A 23114-nucleotide genomic window follows, 5' to 3' on the forward strand; every position below is an offset into this window, starting at 1 on the left:
TTGAGGGGAACATGAGTTTCCAGCTCTGTACCAGGCCTGCACAGCATGCTGGGTTGTGTTGTCAGATACGTCAGGCTTTTGAGTGTTTGCATACAGTTTGTAGCCAGGCTGTGTGCTGATTTATTTTCACGGTGTCTGACTGTCAGTCTTTTTCGCATACTTTGAATTGAAGGATGTGTTTGTGTTATTTCAGGGCTCCATTTGTATCTACGCTGTCAGGCAGCATTACTGATCTGTCACGACTGTGGTGAAACTCAGTGATACAGTTATGGCATGACACCACTTTTTATTTTAGCTGTTACATACTTGCGTTAGGATGTGTGTGACTGAAAGGTGCTATGTACAGTAGGAGGGATTGCAGGGTGTGCCTGTTTTTAATGCGTGGTTGGAACAGGGTGGGGATGCCCATGTTTTGCAGGTGAATAAAAGACGCATTGAAAAGTGGAGAGGAAGAGGCGGACTCACCTCTGGTCCTCCCCGTGCTGCCTCAGACATGAGCTCACTGGTTCCTGCCGGCACCTCCTTTCACACTGCCAACATAGAGGGACATTGTGCAACATATCATATGCCCAGATAGAAATCTAAACTGAGGTATGACAGGACAACCTGCTCTCGTGCATGGCTGCATTGTTCCAAATATAGCCCAGCCTTGTATGACAGATGATAGTATTGTAGAGATGCAAGATGTTCTCAAAGCATCTGACTGTGCACCTCGATGTCAGTGAAATATTTTTATGCCGCAAGTCATCCAAATATCCACAGGACGCACCCACTCTTGTGATCTCTGTGAAATATCCCACTGTATGTGTGCTGTTTTTCATTGGCTCGTCTCATCCCGTGTGGCAGATGGTCACCACTACCTTCTCACTGCAGGATGACAGCAGCATGCCTGTCCTCCCGAACCACAGAGGCAGGAGAGTGGACGATATTGTGCGCTATCCATAACAGTGGGAGATATTTGGATAGATAAAGGTCTTTTGCTGAATAAACATGTAGAGGAACAACACCAAAGTCCCAGCTCAATCTCCCGTATGCAAAACTCCCCGTCATTCATACCGTGCAGGGCGTGGACAACTGATGCAAATGATGCTCAGGTCCTCCCACCTGATCTGTTATCAGCAGGGCAGAGCAGAGAGGTGCCACATTAGATTATTCATCCCTGTGCTTCAGACCATTCGGCAGCTTTCTTGAATTTTTGGGGTTGTGGTTGAGGACCATGTCTCTGTCAGGTAAAATGTGTTTGGGCTGGGAGTTTGAATGAACAGGTGGAAATATACACTTTGATCTCATCTGATTCACTGTTTCTCTGTAATGTTTGGGTATGTATGAAACTGTCAATGATAGTTTGTCTTTGTTAAAGCAGTGCTATCGGCGGTTGTATTTTACAAAATAATGGTGTCTGGCCTCTTACAATGCACAATATCAATCTGTATCCATTTGTTTTGCGTTAGTTGGAGAGGACAGCTCCATGATGTGTCAGTCACGGAGGTGTGTTTATGTGCAATGTGATACTTTCTGGGGTCATATGGCCAAATCTTTGTGGGCACAGCAGCACACTTCCACAGTGGTTATTGTTTAAGTTGCCTGGGTGCCTCTTTCAGACTTCTGCATTTGCAAACATTTTCCAGAAATTTTCAGTTTCATAACATTGTATGAAAATGTTACTGTCTAGTTTTTTTGTGTCGAGTCACGTTAAATATCAAAGCTCATTTTGTTTAAAGGTCCAGTGTGTAAGGGTGCTTTCACGCCTCAAGTTCGTTTCATTTGGCCAGGTGCACTCAGGCGTGCACTAAAACAACCGGACCGAGACCTTCTTGAAGAGGTGGTCTCAGTCCGGTTACAAACAAACTCTGGTGCGGTTCATTTGTGTTGAGAACTTGTTCCGACCTGGATCTGAACCAACTGCAGTCACATGACACATTGTTTGGGTTAAACGTGAGCATGTTACAGTCCTGGAGGATTATTAATGTGCACCTCCTCCTGTACTGCCTTAATATGCACATTCAGCACATCCAATGCATCAAAACATTGTTTTCTAGTTGGAGCCGCGCCTCGTTTTCAAACTGTATGGTTTGACTAAAATGAACAATGACAGCAATATAGTCCATGATGAGCAGCGCTAAAATCAACCTGCGTAGTTGTCCCTCCATTGTGACATTAGAAAGTGTCACATTTATCTTGCAAGTGTACTCTTCTTCAACGTTTTGTTTACTTCCTGGATTTTTCCCACATGGAAATTCTGACTAATTGAAAGCAGCTTTCTTGCTTAAGGCATTTTAACTGGTCCGCTAGTAAAGGCTGCCGTGAGGACATGAACCAACTCTAGGCAATTATGCAACTTTGTAACAAAATTAGTCCCCGATTCAGACCAAAGCAAGACAACTCTAGGTCTGAAAGCACCCCAAGATTTAGGGAGATTTAGTGGCATCCAAAGGTGACGATTGCAGATTGCAGCCAACTGTAACTTCTTCCAGTTAGAATTCCTTTAGTGTTCAGAGGGTTTTTACCACAAGCTCAAGTATCCACAGAAGTCTCTTCCTTTCCAGAATAAATGCACCAGGTGATTAATAAAACCAGTAAAAACTCTGAATAAATCAGTGTCATGTTACAAATGAGTGTACAACCCCTGATTGACTCTCATTTGGCATTTTGCCTTGCTATATTTGTATTTTTTTAGCGCTGTGTCTCTTGGATCCCGGCTGCTTACAGTCTGGCACCTGGTTGCTACCTTTTTAAAAAGCCCTGACCTCACCTGAGTGCTGTGGAGGTACATGCCCATAAGCATACTTAACACAGAAAATAAGAAGAAAACCAGAAAATACAGACAGAGGGCAGGGTGTCTGCAGGAAAATACACCACCACACACACTGTTTTATTGTACTGTAATCAGGGCGCCATTGGAAATGAGAGCTCACTCTCAATTGGCTCTCCCTGAATAAATAAAGGTGATATATACTGGGTCATTATTGATGATTGATTTGTTTGAGTCTAAACATTGTTTTTTTTTTTAGGAAAATCCTGCATAGTATACCTTTAAGATGCAGATGATCAGGAGGTTTTTACCCGTACCCACATTACCCGCAGAGGTCTCTTTCTCCCCAAAACAAACAGACCCAGAGATTTTTTATTTATTTTTTTTTAAAGATTATTTTTTCGGGCTTTTTGCCTTTAATGTTCAGGATAGAGTGAAATGGGGCAGAGAGAGAGAGAGTGGGGGGTGACATGCAGCAAATGGTTGCAAGCCAGAGTCGAACCTGTGACCACTGCGGCGAGGCATCGCCATTGTACATGGGGCGCTGGCACTATCCACTGCGCTACCGACACCCTTGACCCAGAGATTTTAACCTGTAAAAACACTGAATAAAGTGTTTTTTACATTAAAAATCAGTTTATTTGTGACACATCTCAAAGGGGCTGCTAACTACAGTGGCTGATGGAAAAACACCAACGGTCCTCTTTAGAGAGAGTGTGTAGTTTGTCTGTTCTGGGCTACTGTAGAAATAGTTCCCTATGTAGCTATTAACAACTTCTATATATTAGATTTGGTAACAAAAACACAATAAAGAAAACATACTTATTATATTCCATCTCTGCCAAATATCCTCATAAATCCTGCACACAGGACCTTTAAATGGTGGTTATTACAGAGGTCAGATTGTCTGATTGATCTGGGCCATGTATTGGTTTGATGATCTGCCAAGCAGCCATGTTTATCACTGGTCATTGACTCTGGAGAGCCCTGAGGGTCTGCCCATCTGCCTGCTAAGTGGCTCTTATTGCAAGCTGTTGCAGCACTGTGAATTGATTGGCATAAATGTCAGGCCATTAATAAGACATGGGGCGAGCTCGACTTTCAGTTCGACACCTGACGCTTGTGTTTCACCTGCGGAGAGCCAAGCAGGAAGGAATCAGCAGAGAGGAAATGGCAGGAACATGCGTGCGTCATTTGGACATTGACAGCGGTTAATAAAAAGGTACAAAGAAGAGTCGGAGCTCTGTGAAGCATGTTTACTTCACTCTGAATCATCAATAAATGGATATCAAATACTGGAATGTACTTTAGGGGCTGACACACTTTTTCATAAGTGTTGAACAAACAGCAGATCTTTTGTGTGGCCATAAAGCACATACAGTGAAATGTGGCTAAACATCTGTATGAAGAGAAAACCTGTGTGACATCAAAATGTTGACTCTGTTGGGTGGGGGACAGAAAGAGACCTGATATGAGACCTGGCAGTGGAGTTGATAGGAACATGCTCTCATTTAACCGTAATTGTTACCTGCAGACTATTCACCTGGTAAATAGGTCAATGAGCACACTGGCACACTCATTCAGCCTTGGCCTGTTTAAAGACAATGGCCCAGCCAACAGTACACACAGTGCTATAAACAATGGCGTCTTGAAAATGGAATGAGCTATGAACATCATTGAAATTGTTCACGGGTCATCACATTTGACCTTTATTTGATATGTTGCACTGGTTTTTAGAAAAATGCAGTTAATCATGAGCCACAACATCATTGCAACAGCTGGTATTGTTTTCGTCTGTGTGTGTATCATCATGGCAAAATGTGGTCCTGGAGAAACCTGTTGCAGCAGAAACTACTACAAAAGCGGTTTAGAGTATTTTGCCAGGTGTTTATTTGTCTGTCTGGTTGTCTGTGGACAGATTTTGTCACTGCAATAGTGTCAACCATGCAAGATTTTATGTCCCTGGCGCACATTTGTTTAAAGTCACGAATTGCTATATCCCAGCTGGAGTGATCCCATCACAAGATGGTCTCCAGTTTTTGGCTAAACATTATTTTTTTGGCTTTATTAGATAGGACAGTCTAAGCGTGAAAAGGGGAGAGAGAGGGGATGACATGCAGCAAGGGGCCACAGGCTGGAATTGAACCTGCAGCCCTTGCAGCAAGGACATTGCCCTCGTATATAGAGCTCTCGTTATAATGCTGTTTTCAATTTATCTCAAACACCCCCCAAATGACCACTCATATATCAATTACTCATGAGTCATATTGAATTCTTAAGGAACGAACAAAGAATCCAGAAATGTAGAAAACTCTTGATGAATTGAGGTAAAAGGGTTCTTTGGTGTTTTAAATGCTTCGTTCAGATTCATTTAAGACACAAAATAACACAAAAACTATAACTGATGGAGGCAGTGGTAGACCAGCAGCTCCTGTATTCAGTGAGGTAAAATTACTGTTTTTGTCAGTCTGGCTTTGAAAAGAGAGCACAGAGAAGTTCTACTCTTACATCAGTTCTCCGTTGGAAAGGGCTGTCTGTTTGAGAGGGACTGTGCATATGAGATAAGATAAGATAAGATAAGATAAGATAAGATAAGATAATACTTTATTGATCCCAAACTGGGAAATTCTTATGTTACGGCAGCAAGCAGTCAAACATAAGAATATAGAAATATAGAAATGTGACTGGATAAATGAGACTTGGATTATACTGCACAAATTCTTTGAGAGTTTGTAAACTGATGTGTTGATATAGTTTTGCTGTAATTAACATGGTCGCCTATGACTTCAGCTCATCAAGAATATTCTTAGTTTTTTGATTTTTCATTCATCACCAACATGAAAGGGGTCACTCATGGTGATTAACCTATAAAGAATTGCCACCCGAATCCTCAGCTCCCCTCAACTTTACAAAGCATCTCAGCTCATTGTTCAGCTTTCCAGCCCATAACTTTGTTTTAGTTCACTCTCACTGCTCGCATTGTTTTTGTGTGCAGCAGGCAGCTGTTACAAATGTTTGTTCTCAATATTACTGATTTTCACTCTTGTTAAAGGGACAGTTAAAACCAAATTAAAAAATACATATTTTTCCTCATGCCTGTGCTGCTGTTTATCGGTCTAGATTGTTTTGGTGTGAGTTGCCGAGTGTTGGAGATGTCGGCTGTGGAGATGTCTGCCTTCACTTTTGTGTGGTGGAACTGGATGGCACTCGGCTTGTGGTGCTCAAAGTGCCAGAAAGATACACTTGAAAGACTTGGCAGCAATGTCTTTTTCTAGGGATCATGACTCGGTTGCTCAGGGTGGTCCACGGACCTTGTTGTGAGTGGTTTCATGTGGGAACTTTAAAACCCAGAGCTGCTCGGCACCAAACAGCAGACAGACACAGTAAGTGTCTAACTGGTGACTGTAGTGGAGCATTTAGCAGCTAAAGAGACAGATAGTTCCCTCAGGAGCTGGTAGAGACCAAACACAGAGCTGAAAGAGAGTGAATATTGGTCTTACATATATCAAGTAGACAAAAACACAACTCCAACTGGTCCATTTACTTCAATATGTGATGAAATATAAATATCGTGTAGATGCTGGAGTTTAAAATGAGGAAGGAGAAGATATTTATTACATTTTTTAGTTTGTCAGCAGACACAAATTATTATTCAGGGCAGTGAATTTTATATGTCTTAAAACATGTCTGGAGTGGTTCTTCAACTTTGGTGTCTGTTGTGTTGTGCTATATGGTGACATTTACGGTAATCATTTATGGCTGCCTTACTACTCAACGGGTTTGTTAAAAAAAATTGAGCGTTTCCGGCTAACTTCACAGCATATTATCAACTACAGGGTTACGCCTGACAGTCCAAAATACCATGCCACGGATGAGGAAGCGAGCATGGTGCTGTGGAGAAGTTGTGTCACTGATCTTTGACCCTGCAGTAAATCTGTGCTTTTAATTGATGCCCCACATAGAGCCAGATTTAATGCCAGCCTGGCGAACAAACTATAATGTCAGATGGGCAAATCCAGTCACACAGACTCTTTGATATGAGCTTTAATATTTAACTTCTCAGATAGGTCTATTTTTATTTGACTTGCCCTCTGGCAGGACACTTTTGGACACAAAATGGTGTTAAAAGATTAAATATCATAAGTGTAGTTTAATATTTAAATATATATAAGTATTGCATCTCTTGCAGAGAAAAGCCACTGTAGTTTTTAATGCAAGTATTTTAAGAAAATACACTATAGGGTGTTTAAAACAATCACCTTACTGTCCTTGCAGTATTATGTGAACATCTAACAGAATAGTTGATTGGAAAGTCTAAAGTTGAACCATGAAAAAAGACACACATTACGTGTCCCTGTCACTTCCTTATTGCTCTGCTAGTCTCTTCAGCTCGCACGACAACGTTTCATTTCATCTGCTCAGTGCGCTGAACCGTGCAACATGTGGGGTGTAGGTCAGTGTCACTGTCACTGCTGGCTGTTTACATAATAGGATTTACAGTAAGATCGCAGGCAGGACTTGGTGGATTCTCAGTTTTTCACTTTCTGTATCTTTGTTTTCTCATCAACAGAACAGAGGAAAAAATACTCCAACTCCAATTATATCATGCATGAGACGTCGCAGTATCATGTCGAGGTAAGAGCTGCTCTGTTTGTATTTATCTGAAAAAAATAAATTTTTGTGCTAAAATTTTGGCCTGTCCTTTATTTTAAAAAGTTTTAGAAGTAAAGCAAATTATATATTAAAATAAATGCTTGGCAAAAGATTTAAAACTCCAGTGCATATAACTCTGTGGTATTATAGCTGAGGTTGGGAGGTAAAGGATCAGTGTGATCAGTCATTACCTATTATTAAGGTTAAAAATAACTTGAATGCTCATTAATGTGAAATAAAAAGTTAATATTTATAGTTTTTTAATATAAAATCACACTATGAGTGATCCCAGACATTTGCAGTTGCCCGTATATTGCACTGTTCATCATCAGTCTGTATTATTTAAATGTTCTATACACTTTTTTCATATAATATACTATATTATTATGATTATTTTGTTGCTAGTACATATGGTACCTGTTCACCTGCCTTGTGACTGGGTAGATAAATAAAGACATTGGAGACAGGAACATAAAATGAACTCATTAAAAATAGAATAGATAGCAAATGTTTAAATATGTATGTATATATATGTAAATTAGCAGCTCAGATGGAAAATCTTGTTCTTGTACCAGTAACCCAGTTGTTTAAACCCTATAAGCATTGTGTCTTCAGATTTAATTGACCTGTGGACCTTTGTCCTAAGTCATTACGCTCTCTTTGTCGCAACGTTTCCTGTCCCACTTCACTGTAAACTGACCTAAATTGACACAATACGAAAAAGGCTTTAAAAAAGTAAATAAAGGAATTTTATACCTGAGGTCTACAAATGTACAGATTTATAATTTAAAAGAAGGCCCTGATGGATAAAACAAACGTAACGGTGTATTGTTCTTTTGGCCGGAGATAAAAGCTGACACAATCTCTTGATTACATCTCATTTATGGGACTCTTTCATAATATAGCAATCACGCCTCTGATTGCAGCAGCGGGTGGCTGATGCAAGGAAGCACTGAGTCAGAGACGTGCTTTTAGGTCAGGGATGGTGTTGAACTATGTCCCGTGTCTGAGCGGATAGGATTTCTCTTAATGCCTCTCCATTATCACACATGGGCAAGTAATCACAGATAACAGCCACGCTGGCAGCAGCTGCATGCAGAGAGAACCAGGGAAGTGGTAATATTGCAGTTTTGATAGCAGATTAAACAAGTAGTTCACACGGCTAAGTGCTGCCGGCAGCTGAAGGCGCTGTGAGAAATGTTCAAGTCAAATATTTTTACAGGTAATAGCTGGAAGTAAACAGGCCTAAATATACAGTGCAGTTAACAGATACAGTTTAAGAAGTAGTTTGACATTTTAGGAAATATCCTTATTTGCTCTCTTGCTGAGAGTTAGATGAGAAGACTGATACCACTCTCATATCGCTATATATAATATGAAGCTGGAGCCAGCAGCTGGTTAGCTTAGCTTAGCACAGGAGGAGGCAACCTGTGGCTCCGGGGCCACATGTGGCTCTTTGGCCCCTCTCCAGTGGCTCCCTGTGACTTCAAAAGATTATATGGAAATGAAAAGCATTATTTTTTTTTAAGATTTAAATTTTCATTCATCACTGTTGTAGGCCTAAAGTGATTCTTAAATTCTCCACTTGTAAAAATGTATAGCCTATACACTGAATAAAAAATGTTTTAACATTTTGTCAACTAGTATGTGCTTCGTCAGTCTATGGCCTGGTGTCTTTTCCTCTTAATTCTGCCAAACCTCAATAGCAATGGTTTTTCAAAAAAGGAAAACAAGAGACTTAAATAGTGCATTGTCAGGTTCATTTGCTTTCACCACCAACACTGCAAAGTTAAGGAACCAAATAATCATAAAAAGCCCCCCCTCAGAGTGGCCACATTGTGTTGAAACATGTTATTGAAAGATCATTTAGACCTATTGGCTTAAATATTTTTTGTGGCTCCAGGCATTTTATTTTTCTTTTTGTTTTGGCCAAAAATTGCTCTTTTGATAGTAAAGGTTGCAGACCCCTGGCTAAGCATAAAGACTGTAAACAGAGGGATCAGCTGGCTTTGCTGGGTCAAAAGGTAACAAAATCTTCCGTCCAGCATCCCTAAAGCTACTGATTAATATTTTATTATGTGGGTCTTTTTGTTTGTTTAGTATTTTCCCCAATCTTTTCAAAGCAACAAGTTGTTGTATTATGGGGGGTTATGTGCCAGACTATTTCATGGCTGGGAGCAGTTGACAAGGTATAACAAATTGTTGAGCTTTAGATGTGATAGTATGCAGATTTTATGTCAGCTGTGAACAGAGCCAGGCTAGCTGTTTCCCCCACTTTCCAGTCTTTATGCAAAGCTAAGCTAACTGGCTGCTAAGGGGAGGAGATCGGGGATGGTTGTAACACTTTTAGTCTCAGCACCTATAACTTGCTGAATTTTTGTGTTTTAAAAGCTTTAAAATTTTGACACAAAGTACCCGTATTTGTCGACTACAAATAGCAATGCTTCCAACTTCTCCAACTACATCACAGAATTCATATATTGATGTCAAATACAAGGAGTTCCATTGTTACAACTGGCCATCTACTGTGGAAGGTGGTAACAATAATTAAAGTAACACAAATACGAAACACTGATACATACAGTAATAACCAACTCCTGCTAAGGTGTGACTCGCTAACTTGTACCTGTCAGATGCTTAGTAACTCACATGGAGTGCAAAATGCAAGCCTGCTGCCTCAGTAAAGTAACTGGGCAAACATCCTTTTGCTGTGCATTGAAGAGTTTTTGATTGCTGTGACTCCCCACACAGGGCCGCTGTGTTGATCCTCTTTGTGTTGATCCTCTGTGTTGATTCTTTGGGGTTTTGTTATTTCTTGCAGTGTATGCTCAGTGTCACAGGGCAGAAAGAGTATTATTTGGGGACTGTCTTTCCCTGCCTCACTTCATCTGATGCCAATTAGTACATGTGCAAGCTCACCTCTATCAGTTTTTCTCTCTGACTCTTCTGGCCTGCTGAAAAAATGAGTAAGATAGTCATCCAATGTTTAGTGAGCTGTAGCAGCATAGATACAAAGATACAATACCTCACATTTTACCTAAGAGACTTCTCTTTAATCTGATACCAGTTTTATAGTTCTAATTTCAACAGTATCAGTACCAATCAAAATACAGATTTGGTCCCAGAACATATTCTCACATCTGAAAATCAGTGTTTTGGCTGTAAAATCTGTACACTTCTTTACACAGCTATGGAAATGACATAGATAGATAGATTTAAAAAAAAAAAAAGAAGTAAAAAGTAAAGACTGTATTAAATAAGAAAAGCTGGAGAGTATAAAAATATAAAAAACACAGGAGGTTAAATATAAAATGCAAGCAGCGGGCGAATATCTAAATAAATGCAAATGCAAATAGGGTGTAGATACCCAAATAAAATGTAAATGAAAATTATCCAAGGTTAATATAACCAGTAACTGAGTGACATGCAAGGTCAAGAAGGGAGTGGTCATCTAATAAAAATGTATTATAACTCATAGGTCATTCCGTCGTGTTGAAAGTGTTGCTGTTACAATCATCCCATTGTTACAACCATCCCCGGTCTTCCCATTGTTTTATCATCTAACTTGCTGTAAGAAAGCAAAGGCAAGGCAGGTTTATTAAGATAGCACTTTACAGCAATAGGCAATTCATTGTGCTCTACATTAAAGATCAAAAGCACTGAGTCAAAGTGCAAACGAAACACATTATAAAAGGACGTTTAAATACATATAAAAACGCCATTAAAGAGCTAAAGAACAGAAATTAAAACAAGACTAAGAAAGGTATAAAATACAAGAAACATTGAGATTTTTTACCAAAATGGCAAACTATTAATTTAATACATCCAGTTAACTAGAAATAATGTGTGTTAAAGATTGTGTCTATCAACTCTCCTAAGCATCCTACTTTTCCATACAGCCATAGCTTTTAATTTGCACCAGGTCTTTGTCCCCTCACAGCCAAAAATAGTATCCTTCAATCTCCAACTCAACTTGTTTTCTCCTCAGCATCTCTCCACGTTCATTATGGACAAGACAGAGTCCATCGTCACAGTGGATGATGCCATCAAGAAACTGGTCCTTCTGGACTCAAAAGACAAAATCTGGACCCAGGAGATGCTCCTGCAGGTCACCGACAAGGCGGTGAGGCTGCTGGACTGCGACACACAGGTATGGCTGCACGTCTGTACACACATCATGAATATTATGTTAACATGCAATAAAGGTTCCCAGATTTTGCATATGTGTGCCTAGGGGCCAATTGTCTCATAATCTGCCCAGGCTTCTGACCACTTCTCTGTTGTTCTCCTGCAGGAAGAGTTGGAGAACTTCCCCCTCCCCACCATCCACATGTGTCAGACGGTCCTGAATCAGACTCGTTATCCCTCCGTGCTGCTGCTGGTGTGTCAGGACAAGGAGCAGCACAAACCTGACATCCACTTCTTCCACTGTGATGAAGTGGAGGTGAGTCTCAGTTTAAATGTTCCAGGCTTGGCTCAGTTTGCATCCATTATTGTCGGTGCACGGTCGGCTGGCTTTGTGTTTTATGTCATTTGTAAATCGGAGCTGCTGTTGCTGCAGCGCCAGGTCAGATTTCAGTGCCGTTGGTGGCAGAGCGCTTGCGTGTATCCTTTTACATTTTTGCAGCTTTGTTCAGAGATATTTGCTCAAGGGAGGATCTGTCACTGAAAGGACATTATACTATAACTCACTATAAAGACAATATCATCTGAATCATTGCTAGTAAGAAACTGTTGATAATCATATTGGATCCACAGTAAATATAACAACCTTTAGATCATTACATTTGTCTTGATTGAAAGAATATAAACCGATCACCGAGGTGAAGTGAATAACACTGACAGTCTTGTTATAATGTAGCGTTCTGCTGGGAAATCTTGGGTCCTGGCAATCATGTGGTACCTTCCCCTCATGGCAGCAGCACTCCCTAATGGCAGTGACCCACCCAGCAGGACAATGCACCATGCCACACTGCAAAAACTTACATAGGACTGACCTGAGGAACCTGACAAAGAGGTCAAGGTGTCATATGGCCTCCAAATTCACCAGATCCCAAACTGATCAAGCATCTGTGGGGCGTGCCATTACCCCACCTCACAACCTACATGACTCGAAGGTTCCGCCACCAACACCCTGGTGCCAGACATCATAGGACCCCTCCCTGAGGTCCTGTGTTCAGGCCTCGACAGGTCAGAGTCAAGTCTGATCCAGACACTCCACCATGGATTGGGGTACCTCTGGGCTACGTCCCCCAGACACTCGATCAGATTGGGATCTGGGAAATTTGGGGGCCAGGTCAATGTTTAAGTTCTTTGTCACATTCCTGCCATTCTTGAACATTTTTGCAACTTGGTATGGTACATTTTTCTGCTGGAGGGGGCCACTGCCATCGGGGATTGCCGTTGCCATGATGAGGGGTACCTGGACTGCAACAGTATTTGGTCCAGGAATGCCAGGACCAAAGGTTTCGTAGCAGAACATTGCATAGTATCAAGATGATCAATATTATTCACTTCACCTGTCAGTAGTTGTCATGTTTTGGCTGATCAGTGTAATTAAAAGTGGTGTTTCTCGCTTACCAAAACTCTGACGCTTCTCAAATTTAATGTGGAGAAAGATTAGGATAGTTTCTCAAAATCTTACAGATGTGGTTTCAGGAAAAAAATAAACGTCATGCAGGAGCCAGAGCTTTGTGGCACAGATGATCATAGATAAAAAGAATTGTATTGTAAGTAACTCCAGTGCCTTTGGTTGTCCACTTCAAATTCATATGACAGAAAATCAGAAACAGGAAATAAACCAATTCTCACCATGCATGCTAATAAGCATTCCTATTTATAGAATCTAATTGATGCATCTGTCCTGTTTAGAGCATGTAGAATTCAACGTAAGGTGGATATTATTGTCAGTTTGCAATGAGATATTAAACTTAAAGCACTCAGTTTGACATGAAAATATTGCAGTTTTATATAGGCCCTAGATCTGTAACTATGGCAACCTGTGAAACTGCCGTCAACCTTAAAACTTGGCTCTGTGTGTCTCTCTGTGTGTGGACAGACATAGTGCTGTCTATATTGTTTGTTTGTCTGTTTGTTAATAACCTGTTGTCTGTTTTTATCATTGGACCTGGAGTCTGTAAATAAATAAAGAAACTTCTCTCCTCACTTCCTCCAGGCTGAGATGGTTCATGCAGATATTGACAGTGCCATTGGAGACAACAAGCACGGAAAGAAAATGAGGCTTCAGACTCTGAAGTGAGAACAGTGCTGCAGCACACACACACACACACACACACTTAAACAGTGTGAAGGAGGTGACACTGACCTGTAATTGGTAGTTAGATGCTAACTGCGGTGCTGAAGGTCTCAATGCCTCCTCCTCTTCCTCCAGGGTGAACCAGGAGAAAATGAAGCGTCACAGAGAAACCATCCTCCCCCCCTCAGCCCCGAAGGGACCCCCACCTGCTGCGAAGGGACGAGTGGCAGCCATGAACACGCAGGGTGAGAATACATGTACAGGAAAGGAAAGCACATGCAAAGCTCACATTTTATTCAATAGCTGCATTCACATGAGCTTTTTTTCATGTAGATCGACGAGCCTCGGCACAAAATGACACAGAGTCACATGAAAAGCTGGCCCAGCGCATTGAGAAGGATGTGGTGAGTGTTTTTATCCACACACCTGTCATTACATTACACTGTCTCATGATGGTATATTCTTCGTGCTAAAGCCCAGGGTTTGTCTCCCTCAGCAAATACTCAACTGTGCCCTGGATGACATAGAGATCTTTGTGGCGCGGCTGCAAAAGGCGGCAGAGGCCTTTTCTCAGCTCAACCACCGCAACAAGAGTAAGAAGAATAAGAAGAAAGGACCAGCAGGTCTGTCTCCCTTTCTTCTGTTGTGGTGGCACGAATGCAGTGACAATATGTTCATATTGCTCACGTCGCCATGTTTGTGTCTTTTTGTGTCCTGTGGCTCAGGACTCTCGTCTCCAGTGATTCATGTGTGGTAGCAGTGGCCAGTTTGGGGTTCTGTTAAGTCATAACAATACTCATTACTCAGTTGTCATTACTGAGATAATAATACTTAGTCACTCCCTGGGAGCACTGATGGTGTCTGAATTTAAGTGTACACCTGACAAAGTCAAATAATTGTCACTACCAAAAGGAGGCTGGCATGAGATGCAGATTATAAATGAGTCAAACTATTTTCATCTGTCATCTCATTTATGGACTAAAAGTGTAATAGCAGCTGTTTCCCATAATTATAACTGTGCAAAGTGATAGTATTACATGTTGCTGAGTAATGTTTAACCACCCAACACTGGCAGTGCTGTGATGCTGTGTTTGTATTTCAACACATCTCACTTCACACACAAACCATCACCTCAAACAAAGAAGCAGCTCAGTCTCACACACAGGCAGCACAGAGCTGAATCACACGGGTGTTATTGAGGCAATTTCATTCATCCCTGGACCAATATTTACGTAGCATGTGCGGCATACTGTAAGTTGCACTGTACAGCCCTGAAGCAGCACTGTAGTCATCTTTCTTTATGAAATGAAGCCTCACTTTGGGCTCCTTCCTCCTCTCTGCTGTGACGTAGAGGCATGACTTTGACATTGTTTTGTAATGTGCAGCTGTCAGAAAAACATATCAGCGTTGATAAAAGGAATTAATGAGCTTGGATGCATTCGATTATGATGGATCGAACAATTTGGAACAAGTTCAGTGGTTTCCCATCCCTACTACACCAACAGATGTGCTGAAAACGATGTATTCTCTATCCAGAGAATCAGTTTCTCAACTTTGGGGTTAGAATCTCGGCAAACTAAAATATTTCTGAGTTGAAACTAAATCAGTAAGTATATCATAATCTTTATGTGATTCAGCTCTACTCACCCCTGAAAATACAATTTAATGGAGCATCACACTCAAACTCACATGACATAACTCTGATTTCTGGGGTTGTGAGAATTTTGGGACCTTTGTTGAGAAACCATGATGCAGCACATTTTTTCTTGGGTTGTTGCTCTCAGGCCATGGTGGACTATTTGTCTGTGAAGCTGTTTATTAACTATCTTATCATTATTGCTAATTTCACGGAGGGATTACTGACCGTGTCACCAGGGAAAGCCCCACTCAAATCCCTGTAACATGTACCGACCAGGAAAAGATTTAAAATGACTACAACGAGATGCAAAGGAGCTGCAAAGAAACACAAAACCGAAAAAAACATGAATAATGGCAACAAAGAGATGCAAAACAAGAAAAAAAAATACGAGGCAAAACCACAAAGCCTTTGCTCCTGTGCAGGAGAGAAGGTGGGACCCTTTGCATGTTTTTGCCCAGGGGCCCATAGTCTCATAATCCACCCATGGCAAATAAAATAGCAAGATTTCTTTGAACCGTTGCCAGAGAGTGAAACCTGCATCCTGTGTGTAATGTGTCTGTATGGCGGGCGGTAACTCTGGAGTCTGTGTGTGGTCATTGTTGCTCTGGTTGTTTACAGAGGGCATGCTGACCCTGCGAGCCAAGCCCCCCACTGAAGCAGAGTTCATTGATAGTCTGCAGAAACTGAAGCTGGCCCTCAACCTCTTGGTGAGATATCACAGCCTCCTAACCTCTCCTCCTTCATTAGCTGTCCTCTCTTTATCACCTTCTCACTGTGTGTGTGTCTATCATGGCGCCCCCTGCAGGCCAAACTGAAGAAGCACATACAGAATCCCAGCGCGTCGGAGCTGATTCATTTCCTCTTCGGCCCTCTGGAGCTGGTAAGAGCTGTAAATCTGTTTAAAGTGTGTCTGATGTCAAACAGGTTTATATGGATGATCATCCTGAATACAAACTGTTTGTTTCTTTCAACAGTATAAATCCATGTCACGCTAAATAAGTTCTCCATGTCAGTGAATACTCTCAATGTTGACCGAGCCCACAGGCATATCTGACAAAATCACTCTGAGCTTTTTTAAATGCACAGAATCAAAGCAGTTTAGTGTTTGCATTGTCGCGATTAGACATTCCTCCTGTTGTTTGTATTTTTTCTGGCACCACACCCACTGCCACTCTGCTAAACTCTCACCAGACTGGAGCGACGTGGCTTTCAACACTGTCTCAGGTGCAGCCACACTTACATAATGTTGGTTTCCCAAGCTGCAGTGTTAGTGCCACACCTTCGATACTGCTGGATAGAAACGCAGTGATTAGGCTCTTCCAGTTGATATGGTGCAATAACCTCTGGACACTTTGGATTTGCTTGATAAGGTCGAGATAACGCCGGTGCAGTAATATTCAAAGTGTGGCCCCATGGTCTCCAGCTGTCCTCAACAATCAGCCTCAGTGTGCAGCAGCTTTAGACACACGTGTGGTCTGTTTTAAATTGTTTTACAATGTAAATAAGATGCAGAGATTTGTGATGCAGCTAACGGTTTATGTTTTATCCTGTATGGTGCTGTAGATTATTGCTGGATATTTTTTTTTTTTTTTGCCTTTTGAAAGTAACAAAGCATCTTTAGATTAAAAGGACAGTTCACCCTCAAACAAAAAATGCATATTTTTTTATCAATGTAGATTGTTTGTGTGAGTTGCCGAGTGTTGCAGAAATCAATCAGAGAGATGTCTGCCTTCTCTCCAATGTAATGGAACTAGATGGCACTCGGCTTGTGGTGCTCAAAGTGCCCAAAATATTGATTTGAAAAACTCAACAGCAATGTCTCTTTCCAGAAATTATGACCCGATTACTCAAGATAATCCAAAAAAGTAATGATTTGGTACCATTAATATATATTATATGCAGAAAATATGTCCCTAGTCTGTAGTTGATTAGTAAATGACTGAATATGTCCACAGGTGCTGCAGAGCTGTGGGAGTCCTGAACTGGTGCGTACAGTAATCTCCCCCCACCTTTCCAAAGACACTGTTGACTTCCTGCGAGGACACCTCAGCCCCAAAGAGATGACCATCTTTGAGCTGCTGGGCGACGGATGGACCAAACCCAGGTACGTAAATGTCCACACTTTTATCCAAAGCGCTTTACACTTTGTCTCTCATTCACACACACAGCAATGATCTACCAAAGTGCTGGCTTGACCATCGGTTCAGTGTCTTTTCCCAGGACACTTAGACGTATGTGCATTATTACTGCTGGCTTCATCTGTGTCTATATGCAGCTTGAAGGTCCCCTTTTGACCAACCTATCCCTCCTTCTGCAGAGCGGAGTGGCCCAGGGATCAGTGCGCTCCTCTTTATCTCCCAAAGTTTCGTAATGGCTGGGAGCCACCAGCAGAGATCTTCAGGGCGGCCTCATGGGAAACAGAAGGGCCCATGGGGCCGTTAGGGTCTCCCACCAGCCCCGATTACAGAAAACACTCAGCTGAGGATGTAAGAGTTTTGTTTATTATCCACCACCTGTGAATGTAGTGACAATAGCAGGTCCCAGCTCCTGAAAATGTAACAATCTGTCTGCTTTTTTTTAGTATTACGGAACACACTCCTCAAACTCGTCGAATGGGTAAGTAATGACATCCTTTATACACTTTGTTGACTCTTTCACACAAAGACACATCAGACGGTGATGACAGGAAACCCTGTGTCTTTACAGGTCTTATAATGGGACGACCCTCACCCGCAAATATGCCAAAATTCGCTACCACTTTGTAGCACGGAATGCCAACGAGCTGTCAGTGCTGCAGGACGAAATCCTCGAGGTAAAGACAAAGTCATATTAACATGTCCTTCATGTGAAGGTTGACACATACTTCTGAATTTAAACCAAATGCAGATGTACATTGTATCATGTGGCAGGGATGATGCAAACCCTAGTGAAACATAAACCGACCTTCTGTGATGTTAAAGTGGAAATAGACAAGTTTTTGCTTTAACTTATCATCATAAAGCAAATGTTGATTGCACAATGTAATGGTTAAAGAATAATGACAGCATCTGCGTTTAGATTGGTTCGCTATAAGCCTCGCTTTCACTGTGCAGTTCTGTCTGCCACCGAGTACAATCTGCCAGGAAAATGAAGGCTCGATTTAAAGCACAAAGGAAATCTGTCAACAATTGCACAACCAAAACAGGAAGAGGATGGTGCTTTAATTCTCACAATGGCCATCGGTAGCTCTCAGTTGTTAACCTAGAGTATCAGTGTAAGTTCTTTGCCGTTGCTATCCCCACTAACAGAAAATGGTGGATGGTGGAACAAGCAAAGTAACTGTGGAAAACAAAATGCAGTGTGGCCTGACAGCGGCACAGACGAAAGTTGTCGGTGTCATTTAACAATTGCTAAGTTTGATTATGTCTTCTGTGAACTCTTTGTACAAATGAACTGATGTCCAGTGCCACTGAAGAAATTTTGCCAAGGTCAAGTGTGTGTGTGTGTGTGTGTGTGTGTGTGTGTGTGTGTGTGTGTGTGTGTGTGCGTGTGTGTCACACAAGACTTGAGTTTAATTACAGTTTTCAGTGCTGTGAAGTGAGATGTGAAATGTGTCTCGCAGGTGATAGAGGATGACAAACAGTGGTGGAAACTACGGAATCGCAGCGGTCAGGCCGGCTACGTCCCGTTTAACATCCTGGATGTTGTGAAGATAGAGGAGCCAGAAGCCATCTATAACCAGGTGACCTGCTGCACTACACATGCACTGCATTGACATTATTGTCTTTGATGAACACCCACAGTACTTTGGAGGAGCACAGAGAGGGAAGAGATTGACTTAAACATTTCTATGTTAGTAGCTGCACAGAAAACATTTTAGACTTCAGGTTTTGCAGCAGTTTTAAGAGTCCAGTTTGTCTGCATTTGACTGGGTATACCAGCCTGCAGCCACAGGACATGTTGTGTTTTGAATAGATTTTTTCCGGGGTTTTGTACCTCGTATATGCGTCCGTATCACTTCAAGTTACTTTGCCTGCAGTCGTGATCCTTATCTGAACTGCACAAGCTCAGTCGTGTTGTCAAGAAGTGTCACAGTGAATTCTGAGAAATGCAAGCAGTCATAATGAAAGTCTAATTTAATGAGACAGGTCAAGGTTTCTTTATTGTTGCTTATAGCGTAATTTGTTTTGGGAAATTGTTTCATCCGGGTTTAAAGTACGAAAGATGATACAAACAGATAACAGAATTAGTGTCATGATAAAGAGACTCCAGAAATAAATAAGAAATCAGACGAATACAAAATGCAGACAAATAATAACGATGTGTAGTATGTAGAAATGTTTTTAACATTTTGATTTAATACAAAGTTTATCACAGGATAATGCATCAAACATCACAGATAAAAGCTAAATAACAGGAACACTTGCAGTTGTGTGTCATCTGAACACAGGTCCTACACCAGTGCAGCTTTAGGTACTAATTCTGGTGATCATGCAACAGTGTTTTCCCACCCTTACTGAAGGCCTACATTCCTACAGACACACACTGCACTCATTCACGCTGCATGCAGGTTCACCAACGCCCTGCAGCAGGTGCTGCATGCAGCTTCTCTTCCTGGTGTCAGATACTTTCACACACATATTTTCTCTTTTGGCTCCTGGGCAAAAATGTATCAGCCGCCAGAGAGATGAAAGACAAACCTGTTTTTGGAATAATAGTGACTGCGGTTGTTTTCTTATGAAGTGTGTTTGTGTCTATGTGTGCGGTTGCAGCAAGGCTACAGGACGTCCCCTCCTGGCACCCTGAGCCATGGAGACAGCTTCAACAAGGGCAGACCCAAAGACAAAAGTGAGTGAACACAAAAAACAAAGTCAGGAATCTAGGAACTACAGATATGTAAGAGCTGTTCTCGTTCTGACGTCTGCTTCCGCCCTGTGTCTGTGCTACAGTGATGGATGAGGTCAACAATGAGTTGTTAATTAAGATCACTGCTAACAAGAGCCAGCCGCCCACCAGGAAGTACCGCGTGGAGCGATCACCCAGCAGCCAAGTACCGCTCACCTATGACTCAAATCCAGAGCAGGTGACCGCATGGCTCAGCTCGAAAGGTTTTTCAAAACCGTAAGTCATCCATGACGCTCATCAATCAAGCAAATCAAAATACCTCCACACACCTTCAAGTTCCCACTGAAATATCAGGAAGTATTGTATTTCTTCAGCACAATAGATTTGTATTTTTATACTTTGTTCAGACATTCATTTTCCTCCAGAGCCACCATGGGGTTGATTGAGTAAAATGTCTCAACAAAAATTGAATGGATTGCCATGAAATTCGACATTCAATTAGGATCAACCGGAATGAGCAGGTGTAATTAATAACATGAATGATGGCTGAGTTTCATGAAATGAGCGGTGAAGACACAACCCAAAGGAAACTGGTTGTTATTAATGTTATTGATCACGTCTGTGTCTTTTTGAATGGTGTTCTCACTACTGGAAACTATGTGCAAAGTAAGAAATAAAGGAAATGTATGTATAATAATAATTATATGTGAATGAATTGCCTGTTTGTCTGCAGGACTGTCGAATGTTTGGGGATCCTGACCGGAGCTCAACTGTTTTCCCTCAATAAAGACGAACTGAAGGCGGTGTGCGGAGACGAAGGCAGCCGTGTCTCCTCTCAGGTCATGGTGCAGAAAGCAGAGCTGGAGGTCAGTCACACGCACACTTGCACCAAAAAATCAGTAAAAAAAAAATTACATACCAACACAAATGAACAAACCTGTGTGCAAAGTAATGTAACAGTTAATAGATTTGAATAATACCCACCTGTCTTAGCTTTCAGTGTTACCTGGGCATGTTGGAACAAGTCAGTATACTCGTATAAAAGCTGTTGCCAGCTGTCAGATTATCAGAGAGTCACATTCACATTATAATTAATACAGGTGCAAACCAAAAAGTGGGTGTGAACACGCTGTAATCAGGTCAGAACTAACTAGGCAGGATTATAAGACAACTCCCTGCAAGGACAATAACATAATAACAAGCAGTTGTGCAGATTAAATTAATACACAAAATGCAATTACACCATATTAAACTATACAGTAGATGAATCTCCTTACACTGCAAGTACTGTGAATGTGAACTACGTGGCACACCTGTGTGTGACTCTGATGTTAAACTGTAAAGTGATTCATTACCTGTGATATTATTCATGAAATGTAAAATTAACTTAGTCTCTGTCAGGGTAATATGGGATCAAAGCGATGAGTAATAAGTCAAAGCAGAGTCATATAGTGAAATATGGAGGGGACAAAGAAACTGCCACAAAGAGAAGTATTTTGCATCTTTCAGTCAAAGATTACTGAAAGTCCCGGAGTTAAAGGGATACTTTGCCAATTTTCACCCAGCTTCATATCATAACAATGTGGGAAGTATGTGTACGTGACTCATGATAAAATTCCCTTGATGGTAGAGGCCCACATCTCCCTGCTCATCTCTCAGCTCAAATCAGAAACGCTTCATCTGGTGGGACTTCGCTGGCTCTAGGGTAGGGCTGGGCCATATCATCTTGTTCACCATAATAGCGTTATAATTTGAAATACCATATGAAGAATTCATATTGTGATAGTCGTGATATTTTGTCTTGTTGACATGTTGACGTCATACTGTCACTGTATCCACGGCAACAACAAGCATAGCTGAAAGCAAAATTATTACTGACTCCGCGGCGGTTCCTAAAGGAGGGGCAGCTTCAGTAGTGTGAAGTAAACTGTGGCGTCCTGAATGTTTTATGAACAGTCCTAGACTTCTCAGACTGTTTTAGTGAGTTACCACAAGTTACCCTCCCTGCAGAGGGAACTGATTCAGCAGCTTCTCTGGCAGCAGCACAGCATCTCTCCCTCTCCTTCTCCATGCGCACATGGGAGTCAGTGTTGTCAAGTCATTTTGTCATAAACCTTTGGTAATGTTGTCCTACGTGCTGCTCGCAACTTGACAGAAATCTACGAATATGTGAATGTGCAGTAGTTATGGTAGCAGAAATGGCAGAGCATAAAGGTCCAACAACAAACAACAAACAAACAACTAAATCATTTAGGATTTTACTAAAAGAAGGAAATCTCTTGTTTTTTAATATATATCGATCCCAGGGGACATTTTTTGTATTTAGGAGCTGTTTAAATGTGTATTTTGTGGTATATTTTATTTTGTAGAACTATTTATATTGTATACAGAATCTGAATCTCACTCTGAGTTACTGTTGTTGTTTACAAACTAAAGAAATGAGAGATCATCTTTGTTTAGTTTTTACTGAATATTTGAGGGTAATCTGTTCAGTTGACATGTAAAACTATATCACTTATTTTGTTGCAATTCTATGTTCTTAAATTATAATAATAAAATATATTTTCTATTGTCAAGAATCGCAAAAATACCCTGAAATATCGTAATATTATTTTAGGGCCATATTGCCCACTACAGATTGCACTTCTGCATTGTCATAAGTCCAACACCACAGACACAAAGAGTATCGAAGCTGATCAAAAGATAGACGGGCGTCTGTGTCTCTCTCTCTGACCAAACTCAGATCAAACTGTAAAACTAGCCAGTGTTTGATAAATACTTAGGGCTCTAGTTTCGCAGACCGGGCGCGGCGGAGGCGCAGCGCACCTGCGCTTCGCCAACTGGGTGTGGCCAGGCGGATTTTGTAAGTTTGGCACACCGTGCGCCCTGGCGCAGCTACTCCTCTTTCCCACCTCCGTCCCTCCTACCTGCGCAAGTCGGAAAGAGGGAGGAGAGAAGGCGTGGAGTGGGTTTTACACACATCACACCAA

At 41.4% G+C, this 23114-nt stretch overlaps 1 protein-coding gene across 3 annotated transcripts in view; it reads left to right on the top strand.

Moving 5' to 3' along the window:
- The window catches only part of eps8l2 (EPS8 like 2), a 33038-nt gene that overhangs the window by 8255 nt on the left and 1669 nt on the right, over positions 1-23114 (top strand). For all 3 annotated transcript variants that reach the window (XM_050073122.1, XM_050073121.1, XM_050073120.1), the window contains 17 exons: positions 7323-7387; positions 11394-11555; positions 11700-11849; positions 13581-13660; positions 13797-13906; positions 13995-14065; positions 14158-14284; positions 15919-16007; positions 16106-16180; positions 17256-17404; positions 17618-17786; positions 17882-17916; positions 18007-18112; positions 18902-19021; positions 20052-20127; positions 20229-20400; positions 20858-20990. In XM_050073122.1, coding sequence (XP_049929079.1) covers positions 7323-7387; positions 11394-11555; positions 11700-11849; positions 13581-13660; positions 13797-13906; positions 13995-14065; positions 14158-14284; positions 15919-16007; positions 16106-16180; positions 17256-17404; positions 17618-17786; positions 17882-17916; positions 18007-18112; positions 18902-19021; positions 20052-20127; positions 20229-20400; positions 20858-20990 — 1889 coding nt within the window. The remainder of the gene's footprint in view (positions 1-7322; positions 7388-11393; positions 11556-11699; positions 11850-13580; positions 13661-13796; positions 13907-13994; positions 14066-14157; positions 14285-15918; positions 16008-16105; positions 16181-17255; positions 17405-17617; positions 17787-17881; positions 17917-18006; positions 18113-18901; positions 19022-20051; positions 20128-20228; positions 20401-20857; positions 20991-23114) is intronic.

This window comes from Epinephelus moara, chromosome 20 (assembly GCF_006386435.1).
Source record: "Epinephelus moara isolate mb chromosome 20, YSFRI_EMoa_1.0, whole genome shotgun sequence".
NCBI lineage: Eukaryota > Metazoa > Chordata > Actinopteri > Perciformes > Serranidae > Epinephelus > Epinephelus moara.